At 41.3% G+C, this 14,331-nt stretch overlaps 1 protein-coding gene across 1 annotated transcript in view; it reads right to left on the reverse strand.

The window, feature by feature from the left end:
• Window positions 1-14,331, reverse strand: part of ANTXR1 (anthrax toxin receptor 1) — a 240,636-nt gene that overhangs the window by 178,201 nt on the left and 48,104 nt on the right. Inside the window, exons 4-7 of the mRNA XM_003125066.6 lie at window positions 6,711-6,792; window positions 6,121-6,154; window positions 4,485-4,564; window positions 1,255-1,323 (exon numbers count right to left, since the gene is read on the reverse strand). Coding sequence (XP_003125114.3) covers window positions 1,255-1,323; window positions 4,485-4,564; window positions 6,121-6,154; window positions 6,711-6,792 — 265 coding nt within the window. The remainder of the gene's footprint in view (window positions 1-1,254; window positions 1,324-4,484; window positions 4,565-6,120; window positions 6,155-6,710; window positions 6,793-14,331) is intronic.

Below are 14,331 nucleotides of genomic sequence, written 5' to 3' on the forward strand. Positions count from 1 at the left end.
TCATCTGTCTCTCTATCCGTCATCTTTCTAATATTGTTAATTTGACATATAGAGTTTTTTAGACTTTTCTCTGTTTCTTTTTCTTCTTGTTTTTCCTTTTTAGGGCCACACCTGCAGCATATGGAAGTTCTCAGGCTAGGAATCGAATCAGAGCTGTGGCTTCCGGCCTATACCACAGCCACAGCAACGCAGGAATTTGAGCCACATCTGTGACCTACACCACAGCTCATGGCAACCCCAGATCCTTAACCCAATGAGCAAGGCCAGGGATCGAGCCTGCATCCTCATGCATACTAGTTGGGCTTGTTATCGCTGAGTCACAACTGGAACTTCCACACTTTTCTATCCAGATATACATATTTTTTATTTTAAAAAGTGAACTCATACTATTCCCCAAATAGGTTTTATAACCCTTTTTTATTCATTTAACAACATATCATGAGCATTGTCCATGTTATTAAAACAAAAGGAAATTATGAAGAACATCTATTTAGGTAGCTAACAAATTTTCACAATTTGCTTTTATATATTTGTACATACTTTTTTTTGCCTATTGGCCAACTCTTTCTTTCTTTCTTTCTTTCTTTTTGGATTGAAAATGCGTTGCATTTTTAGTGGGAGAAAAGGGGTATTTGCCATTTAAATAAGAAAATCAGGAGTTCCCGTTGTGGCACAGTGGAAACGAATCTGACTAGTATCCATGAGGATGCGGGTTTGATCCCTGGCCTCGCTCAGTGGGTTAACGATCCGGCGTTGCCGTGAGCTGTGGTGTAGGTTGTAGACACCACTTGGATCTTGCATTGCTGTGGCTGTGGTGTAGGCCGGCAGCTATAGCTCCGATTCGATTTGACCCCTAGCCTGGGGACTTCCATATCCCGAGGGTGTGGCCCTAAAAAAAAAGAAAAAATACAGAAAATCAGCTTGTCAAACTAAGTAAAAATAAAAAAAAACCCAACAAGTTTTCCAAGTTAATTTCGATCTGTTTTGATCTCTTGGCAACTTAATATCCACTAAGAAAGTCCACCAAAAAAGATGCTGCCTGGACGGTCTGTGTTAAAGACTCCCAAGTGCATTAGCAAATGGATTCACATCCCTCACACATCCAAGAATTCCCTTCCTGCTTAGCATTTCTGGAAAAATCATCTATCTAAAGGGTACTTATGCTGCTGATGCACCCTGTGCACCAAAGGCATATGTTTTCTATCACTCACAAGCTTGGTGTGCGTCCAAATCTGAGGAAACCCATGACCATACCTGTGTTTCATTGAAATCCTTCACTCCGACACAGTAAACAATTGCACCAAGATCTCGGGATCTGTTAGCCTGGGCCAAGGAAAGAAAAGATATTTAGAGAGTGAAGCAGGGGCAAATGGGCTCCCTTTGGATTAGCCAGACTAACTGCAGCCATCAGGTATTTACTGAGCACCTACTCTGTGCCAGGTACCACAATGGAGAAGGCAATCCCTGTCTCCAAAGGAGCCAAAGCTCCAGTGAACACATCCTAATGCAATATGGTGGATGTGAAGGGAGTGATGAGCCTAGTGGGAAGTGTGGAGAAAGATCCACAGAAGCAAGAGTCTTGAGGAAGGTCTTTGAATGACCAGGGAGGAAAAGGAAACTCTAGGCTTAAAGCCATATTAGAAATTCCGGGGAAATGATTATCTTTTCTATTCCTCTGATGGGTTTTTATTGACATACTTTCTTCCTTCGTGATGGCAGCATGCTCTTTCAGAAAGAATGTGATCTTTGGAAGCCCATATACCTGGGTTTGATTCTTGGCCTTGCTCTGTAAAGTATTTTGGGGATTAAATGAGACAATCTATGCAGAGCTCCTCACATGAGGCCTAGAACAATGTAGACATGCATAGTCTCAGCACTTTTGTGAATAAGGCCTTTTTTTATCCCTAAAGAAGACACTGGGTGAATAGTATGGGAAATATGGTCCATATTTGAGTGGGTAAACCCTTGACCTTATCTACAATTAAGTATTGAGAGGGTAACATAATGAATAACATCCAGATTTTGGATTTATTTTATTTTATTGTCTTTTTAGGGCCACACCTGCAGCATATGGAAGTTTCCAGGCTAGGGGTTGATTTGGAGCTGCAGCTGCCGGCCTTCACCACAGCCACAGCAAAACCAGATCCAAACCATGCCTGTGACTCATACCAAATCTCAAGGCAATGCCAGATCCCCAACCCACAGAGCAGGGCCAAGGATCAGACCCGGGTCCTCATGGTGCTAGGGTTCATTACTGCTGAGCCACAAGGGGAACTCCAGATTTTGGCTTGACTTTAATATTTGATTTATTAAAGGCTCTGATGATCTGATTTCCAGGTTCTCTGTTTCAGAATAGAAAACAAAAAAATGGAAACCCTTGGTATATGGAGTAGGTACTTAATAGATCATTGATAGCAAACATATAGTAGGTGTTCAATATATGCATATTCATTTGAATTATGTTGTTTCTTGCCCCCAACCCCCGCCCCCGGCTTGTTAGTCTAACCTTCTTTTAACTAGCAATGAATTTTATTTTATTTTTTAAGTTTATTTATTTAATTTTAGGACTGCACCTGAGGCATATGGAGGTTCCCAGGCTAGGGGTCCAATCGGAGCTGTAGCTGCAGGCCTATGCACAGCCACAGCAAAGCCAGATCCGAGCCATGTCTGTGACCTACACCACAGCTCACAGCAATGCCAGATCCTCAACCCACTGAGCAAGGCCAAGGATTGAACCTGTGTCCTCATGGGTGCTCATCAGATTTGTTTCCACTGAGCCATGACAGGAACACCTAACACTGAATTTTAGAATGGACAGAAACATACATATTTTTTCCTTCCTGTTAGAAAAACTTCTTGCTGCTTTCAGAATAAAATAAACTTGTACCTACCATCTAGCCCTGGTCCTATCAGCAACAGCTTCTATGACTCTTCTCCTCTAGCTGGACTTTATATAGAATTATCAAAAATGGAAAGGTTTGTTTTCTTTTTTTTTTGGCTGCACCTGTGGCATATAGAAGTTCCTGGGCCAGGGACTGAATCTGAACCATGGCTGTGACTTATGCTGGATCCTTACCCCACTGTGCCATAGTGGGAACTCCTCATTTTCTTTACATGTCTTGAGCCTTATCGGTCTTTTTCAGACAACCTCCTGCTATTGGCAGTGGCACTCCAAATATTTTTCCAAGTCTGCATGTGCCATACCTAACATTCTTTTCTACTAATCCCTATTTTATATTCAGTTATTTCCTTATTAGGGTTTATACTTTGTTTGACTGTTATTCAGCACCCAAATAAGCCATTTTGCATTCCCATCATATAGTTTCAACTTCAGATTATGAAAATACATTATTTTCCAAATGCTCAGGGAATCTGTCATATTTGTGACTCTGTCCTATGTTTACCTATTGTGAATTTTATACGAGTTAGGGGTGGAGGGCTGTAAAGCATTTACCTACTTAATTTCCTTATGCCCTTTGCCAGCAGAGGTTTCAAAAACCTCAACATTATTACATGGTAAAGCCCATGAAGGCAGCAACTGTATCTTATTCAGTAATGTGTCTCTAGTGACCAGCAAAGGGCCCACACAGGCCAAGCTCCCAGTTAACAATGAATGAATGAATGAATATATACTTCTCGCTTGCAGAGGAAGCTGAATTTAAATTAAATGGAAGTCAGCAGCTTAAGGTTAAACATAATGCTCTGATTGACTCCTCCCCCAGAGGCCCCATGTCCCCTCCTCACTGCCTCTTTTTCCTTATTGTGTTTCTTCCTAATGTGGCCTGAATGGGCCTTTGTCACTAGTGAGGCTTCAGTACATTCTCAGGGTGAACTGGTTTCCTTGGGCTACTTATACATACAGCTCAAATCGGAAACTTGAAAGAATTTCCTAAATATAAACACTACGTTTCAATTCTTGAATAAACCTCTTTTTCTGAATCTCTTTATATATACTAAAAGTTTCATTTAGAGAGCTTTTTTTTTTACTTGTTCTGAGAAGTACTTTTCAAAAGCATAAGGAAAAGGAAAAACGAAATATTGAAGGAGAGATTACAATTTGCTTTGCTACCAATTAATGGTCAGCTTTGGTTTTTAGAGTAAGAATTTCAAAGATGAATACATTGACAGAATTGGCTCTTACATAGTTTGAGTAATCCTTTCCCCTCCTGTTTTTAGTAGAAATGAAGGAAAAGAGTACCAATGGATTTGTTCAAAAGTGATACACAGTATTTCGAAAGTGCATTTTATCCCTCAAAACACAGAGGAATACACAAATATTTTGAAAAGGGAGAAACCCCTACTATGTGTGAGACATGAAAAGTCACTTTAAAAATGAGTGATTATTATTATTTTTCGCATATGGACACTGACTTAACCAGGGATTTTACACAGTAGCACCTATCATTTTGTTCGAGTAGAAAGACCACAGCCCGTTTCAGGAGGAAGAAGCCCTGTTTCCATGTCAGACACTTCCCGTCACTTACCTCCCTCTCTGAATAGAAGAAGAGTTCTTCATGGAGTTCCCCATCAGTCAGAGCGATGATGACGCTGGCTGTCCTGTATCCTGCTCAAATAACACAGACCCATTCAGTCTCTCTTGCTGCACCGAGAAACTCCCCCTACCCTGCCTCTGCCTGGGGGAGGAGGGGCAGCTCTTAGAAGCTCCACCATCCAAGGTCAGTATTGTGATAATCAGCAATTTTTCTTCTGGGACTGGAAGTAACTCCAGGATGAAGAAGAATGAGGGACAGACTCTAAGAGAGTAAGTTTTGTTTCTGAGTTTTTGAGTTTTATCTTAAAAAAAAAAGCCAAACCTGGTGAAATGGTCACTGGCCTGATAGCTGGGAGTAGCTGCCGTGAATCAAACATGACCTTTCCTAGGAACAGTCCACATGACTCCCGCCAAGACCCAAGGGCAAACACTACCACCTGGGCCCTTCAAGGGGCCTTCCTTCCCGCACTTTGGCCTTGACCACATGCAACACTCCTTAAAGAGTTTGGCAAAGAGTAATTACAGTCATCATGATTCAGCTGACTGAAGAATTACAGCAGTTGGAAAAGCCTACGAGAATCTCTCAGTGGTTTTTTTTTGGTTTTTTTTTGTTTTTTGTTTTTTTTTTTTTTTTGTCTTTTCTAGGGCTGTACCCGCAGCATATGGAGGTTCCCAGGCTAGGGATCCAATCAGAGCCATAGCCACCAGCCTACGCCAGAACCACAGCAAAGTGGGATCCAAGCCGTGTCTGCAACCTACACCACAGCTCACAGCATCTCTGGATCCTTAACCCACTGAGCGAGGTCAAGGATGGAACCCACAACCTCATGGTTCCTAGTCGGATGCGTTAACCACTGAGCCACGACCAGAACTCCAGGGGTTTTTAAACTTCTAGTAACATTGCTGATGGTGTCTTTATATTAACAAGTGTTGCTGCTGATACTGGCACTGTCCTATTGGTTGCAGTTTAGAGTGGAACAGGAAGTGGACACCTCTGTAGGCCTGGGAGAAAAAGTCCCCACTGTAACACTGAATCTCTTTTAAGAGATTTGCCTCAGATAAAGAAAGGCTATCCACAAAAGATAGGGTAGTAAAAGTAATAATAATTAAAATCATAACAATGATAAATATTTCTATGTGTTAAGCAATTTATTAAGTCCATGTTATGCCTTTTTTCCCCACTTAAATAAGAAGGAAAGTTTAAGCCAAACTAGTGTCTTAATCTGAGATCATATCCAATCACAGTAAGGAAGAGGCTTGGAGCTCACAGAAGGACAAGAAAATTCAATTTGACATAAAAACCCCAAGACTTTACTAACCCATCCAAGTATTTATTAACTTAATGAATTCAACATGCAAAACCGTTCATGGGCATTACAGACTCTGGCTTGGAATGAGATCTTAATTACTTTTATATAACTTTTTTGGGGGAAGCATCAGGACAGTAGAATTTGACCCGGTACGTGCATCTTTCTATATGTTTCTTCTCTGTGACGAAGTGTATGTCTAAGGATTAGAGGCAGTGCAGATGTGTAATTTCAAATATGAAATTACTGAGGCACTTTTTCAGCAGCAAACATAGAAAAAAAGTTAAAAATTCATAAGAGTAATTCAGAATAGAGTCTTACCTTGACGGTTCTCATAATAAATCTGCTCACTGGCCTGAAAGACACATGAAAGAGCCATTAGTTATACAGCCGCTGTTTGCTACTACAAATGCCACAGTGGGCAGTGCGTTCTGGTGTTGGGTCCTCAGCCTTGGGTAGGTCTTGATTTTTTTACGTAATTCACCCAGGTTTCAGTCAAATTCAATAGAGGATATTCATCTAACATTATCCTGGATCAATACCTTACTTCTCAGAGACTGGGACTTGTTTTCCTTAAAACCGAAGTCATTGAAATTCTGTCTCAGTGTCTGAAGACGTATACAAGGTTACCCTGAGAGCAGAGAGGACTTGTGTGTGCCATGATTCACGAGTGTCAGCCAAGCATTAGCTAAGAGACCCTTCATCAGTGTCAGGGAAGGAAGAAGCAATTTCATTTATTTAGCTCTTTCGGCTGAGGTGATTGTGTACATGCTTATGGGACATTTATTTACTCTTCCCATTGAGTATTAGTCAGTTCCCTTAATATGTGTGCCTCATCTCATCAGCCACCCCGGTGTTGATGTTTCTGTATCACGCTCTATATTTGGAGTTTAAAACTCTTTTAAAATTACCCTTTCAAATCCTTCATGCATATAAGTGTCTCCTCCTGGCAGAACCTTCTGGAGTTCTTCTAAGCCTTGGCGGATCTGTTCCCTGAAATTCAAAGACACCCTGTTAGTCTTAGAGCATTTTTTCATTTTGCTCTAGATAGTCACATACATTCATCTTTTTATCTCTGTGGATACTTTTTATTGCCCCAGCAGTTTCCCAAAAGCCTATCAGTGGGAAAGTCTTTTTTTTTTTTTTTTCCTTTTTAGGGCTGCACCCATGGCATATAGAAATTCCCAGGCTAGGGATCAAATCGGAGCTACAGCTGCCAGCCTACGACACAGCCACAGCAACACCAGGTCTGAGCCGTGTCTGTGAACTACACTGCAGCTCTCATCAACACTGGATCCTTAACCCACTGAGTGAGGCCAGGGATCGAACCTGCATCCTCATGGATACTAGTTGGGTTCGTTACCACTGAGTGGCAAGGGGAACTCCAGTGGGAAAGTCTTTGTAGTAAATTATCCATTGAGGGTCAGCCATAGTTTAGAGTAAGTGAGATTTCAAGGACTGAGGGAAAGGAGACTTCAGGAATCTCCACCTGCTCAGGAAAATTTTCCATTCCTTGAACAGGACAAAGTTTTCATTCTACATCAGAAACGAGTCTTAAGATTCAGTTGCTCCTAAGGGAACACACAGTGTCTTAGGCAACTACATCAAGATGCAAAGGGCTCATGTGAGCCAGAAAGAAGTGGGTACCAAGAACCCAGGGTAAGGCCACCACAAGGACCGCAGGTGGGAGGGACAGGCGTCCGGAGCAATTTCTGCCACCAACATGGTTATGCCAAAGGAAACCATGTAGTCAGCTTTGAAAAATAAAGACTGAGCAAATCTATGCTTTCCAGGACAACCAAGAGTGTTTTCTGTGGGCTAGTGCCCATGTTTCCTCACTTTGATCGCTCAAGGTGGGGAGGGGACAGGAAGAGGGAGTGGGTCATGGTATTGGGAAAGGGTCCAGTGGCAGTGGGAATATGAATGGTTTGGGGACCAATGAGAATCTCTGTGGACCATTCCCTCTGGGATGTGAAATGTCCACATTCATGTTGTTGTCAGCTAAATAGATCCATGCTGTGCGGAAACCGGCAAGAAAGTGCAGTTTCTGAAAAAAATATGAGCCTTATTCGTGAACATTGAGCCCATAAAGGATCTGAAACTACTTCCTCCTCCTGGGGTCTCTGTAGGGGCAGGGAGGGGAGATGCACAATTTAAATTAGGCAGGGGAACTTCTGTTGAGGAGGGAATGAACTTAAGTGCACTGCATATCCACTACATACAGGGTCCTGCTCACAGATTTCTGATTTCATCCTCACAGTAACCACTCAAGGTAAAATTCACCACCCTCATGTTATTGGTAAGAAAGCCTGGGTTCAGAGAAGCGAAGGAGAGCAAAGACTTGAGGTCAAATCTGCCTGCTTCAAACCAAACAAACAAACAAACAAAACCCTCTGCTTGGCTTTCTAATTTGCCAAGCAGCATAGAACAGTGGCTTTTTGGTAAAACTTTAATTAGGAAAGAGCAATGGCAATTTTAACACCATCTGAGGACTCATACTGTGCCAAGCACTGTTTGAAAAACACATATAATTAATTTACTTATGCCTTATTATAGCTCTTTGAGGTGGATTCTAGTGTTAGCTCCTTTTCACAGATAAGGAAACTGAGTCACAGAGAGCTAAGGAAGTTGCCCAAAGTCCTCAACTACTAAGTGGCAGAGGTAAGATTTGAACCCAGAGGCCCTGCTCTTAGTCATTGTGATAAACTTTCTCTCTCTCTCTTTTTTTTTTTTTTAAGGGCTGCACCCCCGGCATATGGAAGTTCCCAGGCTAGGGGTCAAATCTGAGCTATAGCTGCAGGTCTATGCCACAGCCACAGCAAACAGGGGATCTGAGTCGCATCTTTGACCTATGCCACGGTTCACGGCGCTGAGCCACGATGGGCACTCCACTGTTTCTCTACTGAATAAATGAATGAATGAAATGTACTACTCGGCTGTTGCAGCAATTGCTTGAAGAGAAAGTCTAATGCAAAATTAACCTTTCGTTAAAACTGGTATAATGATGTGGTTATGAATGAGACTGGATTGCCAGGCTGGAGGTTTTAAAAGACCAACTAAAAAGGGTTTAGCCTGAGCCTGTCTCTGGCCCAGACTGTGGATGCCTCTTAGGTTGAATATTTAAGGCCAAGTAACTCGGACTTTGGGAAATGTACTGATTATTGTTTGCTTGTCCTACTAGTGCCCAGAAATCAGCCCAGGCAACCAGCTGCCCAAATTGGTAACTAGAAGGCTTCTTTAACCCCTTTTATCTTGCCTCTCTTCTCTTCCTCTGCTCTCCTACATGATCTATCATCATTTCACTGGTTGTACTGGAAACATATCTTGAAACTGACAGTTCTTCATCTCTTCTGCCAACATCATGATTTAGGCCACCATAATTTTTTCTTAGACCATTAGGGAAGTCACTGGCTCTCTTTTGACTGCCTTTTTGCCCCTCTTTCATTCAATCTCTACATGGCTGCCAGAGTGTTCTTTTTTTTTTTTTTTTTTAAGGCCAATTTATTTATTTATTTATTTATTTATTTTTTGTCTTTTTGCTATTTCTTGGGCCGCTCCCGCGGCATATGGAGGTTCCCAGGCTAGGGGTCCAATCGGAGCTGCAGCCACCAGCCTGCGCCAGAGCCACAGCAATGTGGGATCCGAGCCATGTCCGCAACCTACACCACAGCTCACGGCAACACTGGATCATTAACCCACTGAGCAAGGGCAGGGACAGAACCCGCAACCTCATGGTTCCTAGTCGGATTCGTTAACTACTGCGCCACGACGGGAACTCCCAGAGTGTTCTTGAAATATGGATCAAAACATAGCATTCAATCTCCTGCACAAAACCTCTCAGAGCTGTAGATTACCCTTGAGATAAAATCACAAATCCTTGCCATGACCTTGTGTCTACATGGGATGGCTCCTCTGCCTTCCTGACAGCCTCATCCTGCATCACTCTGCCCCTACTCCATTCACTGGATCTTCCTAAGCTTCTTTTCTCCAACAGCTGCAATCACTGCTGCCTGGGGGCTGGGGTTACTCTTTGCCCAGCTCTCCCCTTGGGCTAATTCTTACCCAGCCTTCAAACCCAACCTAAGTATCAGGTGCTCAAAGCAGCCTCATTTGACTTCCCCAATTCAATTTAGCTCCCTCATTTAGATTTTCACATGGTACCCCACAGTTTTTGCTTTATAGCACTGAGGGCTTTGATAACTAATAATATTTGCCTATGTAATTATCTGCTCAATTTAGTTTAGTTAGTTTCAGTTCTAGACTTTAAATCCCATGAGGGCTCAGCCATGTCCGCTTCGGTCTCTACTGTGTCTTCTGAGTCTACTACAATACCTGGAACATTATAGACATTTAACAAATATTTGCTGAAGAGGTGAGAGGGGGGAATAAGTTTCACTTGGCCATGTGGATGGAAGCCAGGCAGGAGCTGACCTGGTAGTAACTGACTGCAGTCAATTAGGTCCGTAGGCCTGGGTCTATGTGGTTATAATCCATTCTCTGTGTTGTACTTCTTTACATAACCCCCAGTATTTGAATAAGTCCCATTAAAAGGCATAGCTTAATTTCAACTCTATTGTTTGATAATGAGAAAGACTGTATATCTGTGCATTAGAAGGAGGGTTAAAGATGGAGCAGAGTCCTCCACTGAACCCACCATTGGGAGGGGGAAGTGTGGCATGAGCAGTCACCTGGCAGAAGGTAGCTCTGCTTGGCAGAGGGCAGAGGAGAACTGGAGTCTGCTTTTGAGCATACAGAGGTGGCATCCTGGAGCCCTTTGGTTAGAGCTGGGGGGCACTCTGGAGGAGGGAGCTTATTTCTGACAATTAGGTGGAAGGAGATTGGGCATTAAAAGTAAATGTGAACCAGAGTTCCTGTTGTGGCTCAGCGGTAACAAACCCAACTAATATCCATCAGGATGCGGGTTTGATCGTGGGCCTCCCTCAGTGGGTTAAGGATCTGGCGTTGCCATGAGTTGTGGTGTAGGTTGCAGATGCAGCTTGGATCCCGAGTTGCTGTGACTGTGGCGTAGGCCAGTTGTCTCAGCTCTGATTCGACCCCTAGCCTGGGAACTTCCATTTGCCACGGGTGTGGCCCTAAAAAGACAACAACAACAAAGGAAGAATATAAATACAAAGCAAAATAAATAAATAAACTAATTAATTCAATAATTAATGATATTGCTGTAAAAAAAAGTAAATGTAAACTGAAAAAAGTAAATGTGGTCTTATCTTTGGTCATTGGCTTGTGAGGTTTGTGAGATTTGGGTAACTCTAAAATTGGAATATTGTGTTAAGACTGAAACTTTAAAAAGAGCATTTAAAAAAGGCAAAGAGGGGGTGTGGAAAAGGTTCCTTGGCTTCTCTGTATCTTTTCTCTGCCAAAAAAAGTCTGGGAACTAGAGTGTTTTCTCTAAGCCTACTTCCTTTCCTTTACAAGTATTTTCTTGAGCTTTTTACTTTTTTTTGATACCAGCACAAGCAAAAGCTGTTTTGGAAACTGTCCTTATCCTTGATGCTCTGTGTCTGGCAAGATATGAGCTCACTAGTCCCAAGCAGTGGTCACAACTTCCCTTACACCACCCTTAAATGGGAGAAGATCAGCTGACTTATGGCTCCACCTCCCTACTCCGTGCCCCTTCTCTAAGTACTCACATCATCTAAGCAAACAGAACAGATGGTTTCATGGAAACTGTGGGTCCATTTTAACTCTGGGACAATAGAACTATTAATAAAGGTTTATTTTTTTATGCTATCTTAGAAACCAGAGAAAATTGGGAGAAAGATCTTTTAAAGTGGGGGGAGGGGGGATAAGAACCTTTCTTCTCTAAGGACTTGGTTATGACCAAATAAAATGTTATCTTCCTGGGAAAAGAGAGCGTCTGGGAATCCTACAAAAACAGGCTGCTATTAAAGAGTCTCCTCTTTTCCTTGGTGGTTTCACATGTCTGCCAGCGCTCCTGCTTAGAAGTTAAGGGTTTTCAGGCCACATGCCTTGTGTTCCTTTTGTAACCCCTGTAACACTTAATGATGGACCCAGGGTGGGTGATCTGCTGTTGAATGAATGACTCCAATTTGGATGCACGCATGCATCTATCCATTCATCTCCATAACTATTTACTGAGCATACACCATGTACCCAGAACTACATTGGTTTGCAGGGGCAGGGGGTGGGGGAGAATCAGTCATGGTGTCTGTTGAGTTTCTGTTGCCCTGGAGGTTTTTCTACACTTCATGAAGATTACTTTCTGGGATGCTGGTTGATTTGTGACGTTTTAATATTTGCTGATGAAAACATTAAAGGATGAATGCACAAAAGCACATCCAGAAGCACTTCAACAATCTTTTATCCCAGGTACCCCAGGGATGTTCCTACTGCAAAATCTTCCTTGGGTTTGTGCAATGCCTACCACATTTTTAGTCTAGAAAAACAACCTCCACTACCTCCTCCAAAACCCAACATCAGCTCTGCATTGTCCATGTCTTGCCTCTTAGCGAAATAGCTTCTCTGGAATTGACTTTTCTCAAACACCCTGAAGTTGTTAGCTTTGGAACCTCAATTTATAGAGTAAACACACATGACTATTAACCACTAAATTTCCAGATGACTCAGGGCTCCAGCGTTGGCTACAAAAAACATGCAAACATGCAGTGAATGGAACAGAACATATAATTAAAGACATTTTGCTCCTACTTTTGGAGCCATGAAGGTCCACAACCAACTCTAATCATCTGTTTGTAATGTATACAAATCATGTTCTCTTTGAGACCTTTACCTAAGAATAAGCCAAAATGATTAATGACATTGGGATGCACATTGAACCAAAGATCTTTTGTTATATTTTCAAAAGTGAGGTATAATTTGTTTAGAGTGACATGCATGCGCAGGTATTTGTTAATTTCCTTTATCATTTATTCCTATAAAGTTGTTCGTAATATTCCTTTATTCTCCTTGACTATCCATAGGATCTATAGTAATATCCTCCCTTTTGTTTCATTTAGCAATTGCTGTATGGATAACAATATTCATGCTTATTTTACAACAGGCTACCATTAGTTAATTTTATGCCATTTCTCATATAAAGGAAGAACCCTTTAATACCATACTTCCATGGAATGGCCTCCAATTGCACAATCAGCATATATACGATCGTTATCATATAGTCTACTTCTGTATACGTAATAAGCTCTAAAATACTGTTAATTGTGTATGTCTTAAACAATTGTCTTTTTATGAAATTAAGAAAATATTTATCATTTCTAATGCTCTTCCTTTCTTTGTACGCAGATTTAGTTTACACATGGCATCATTTCCCCTCTGCTTGAAGAATTCTCGTAGCATTTATTTATTTATTTATTTATTTATTTCGTAGTATAGATTTACTGGTGATGATTCTTTTAACTCTCCTCCCCCAAGAAATGTCTTAATTTTGCTTTCAATTTTGAGGATATTATCACTGGATATAGAATACTAAATTGATTTTTTTTCCTTTTATCTTTCAAGATATTGATTGTTTTTTGGATTGCACGTATTTTTTTTTTTTTTTCTGATGAACAGTAGTGGTTTTCATTTGTACTTTCCTGCTTGAGGTTCTTTCAGCTTCTTGAATCTGTTTGTGGAATATCATGTTAGCTATTCTAGTGATACATGTTAGACCACTTGATATTAATCCATGGGATTTGGTTCATCAACCCCCTCCCCCATCTTTTCCCTTCTTCTCTTTCAGTTTAGATAATTAACCTATTTTTAAGTTCATTAATCTCTTTCCTGCAGTTTTGTATTTTTCAATTCATATTTTCACTTGCATTTTCTTTGAGTTTCTTTTTTTTTTCTGAAATCCCATGTCTCCCTCCATTATATCCCATTATACTCCATTATATTCCATTATACTCCATTATATTATATTTAAAATATTATATTGTTTTAAAGTCCTTGTCTACTAATTCCAATAATTGAGTCATCTGTGGTTTGCTTCTATTATTGTGTTTTTTTTCCTTGATTATGGGTTACATTTTCCTGCTTTTTTCCATGTCTCACAATCTTTTAATTTGTATTTCACAGACTGTATATTAACAAAAGCAGTGGAAACTTAGGCATAAGGTCAATGTGTTCTGTTTACTCACTGCAGAGTATAAGCCTTTTACCTTTATGAGCGAGGGTGGGGGCTGAATATTTAGATTCACCATTGGGTTAGGTGGATCTTGGTCTGGGAACAGCTATAATTAGAGTGTGTTCCCTGTTATTAGCCCAGCTTCCAGCCTTCTGGCCCACCCCACCTTCGTGATCTTTCCAGTACTTGAGATGGGAGGGCATTAGATACAGCTTCAGGTAATTTTGCTTGACCTTTGGATTCAGCCCTGGTAGGACTCCAGAATTGAGGCACCAAAAGTATCCTTGGGATTTCATGATTTCACTCTACTTTTCAGCAACTCCTCCACTGGTACTTTATTGGAGAAACGCAGAGGTGTGGGTGAAAGGGAAGAACTGTTAGGCTGAGAAATTTCTTTTTCACTGGGGCTCTTTCAGATAACCCAA

This window comes from Sus scrofa, chromosome 3, assembly GCF_000003025.6.
Source record: "Sus scrofa isolate TJ Tabasco breed Duroc chromosome 3, Sscrofa11.1, whole genome shotgun sequence".
In the NCBI taxonomy this organism is placed as follows: Eukaryota; Metazoa; Chordata; class Mammalia; order Artiodactyla; family Suidae; genus Sus; species Sus scrofa.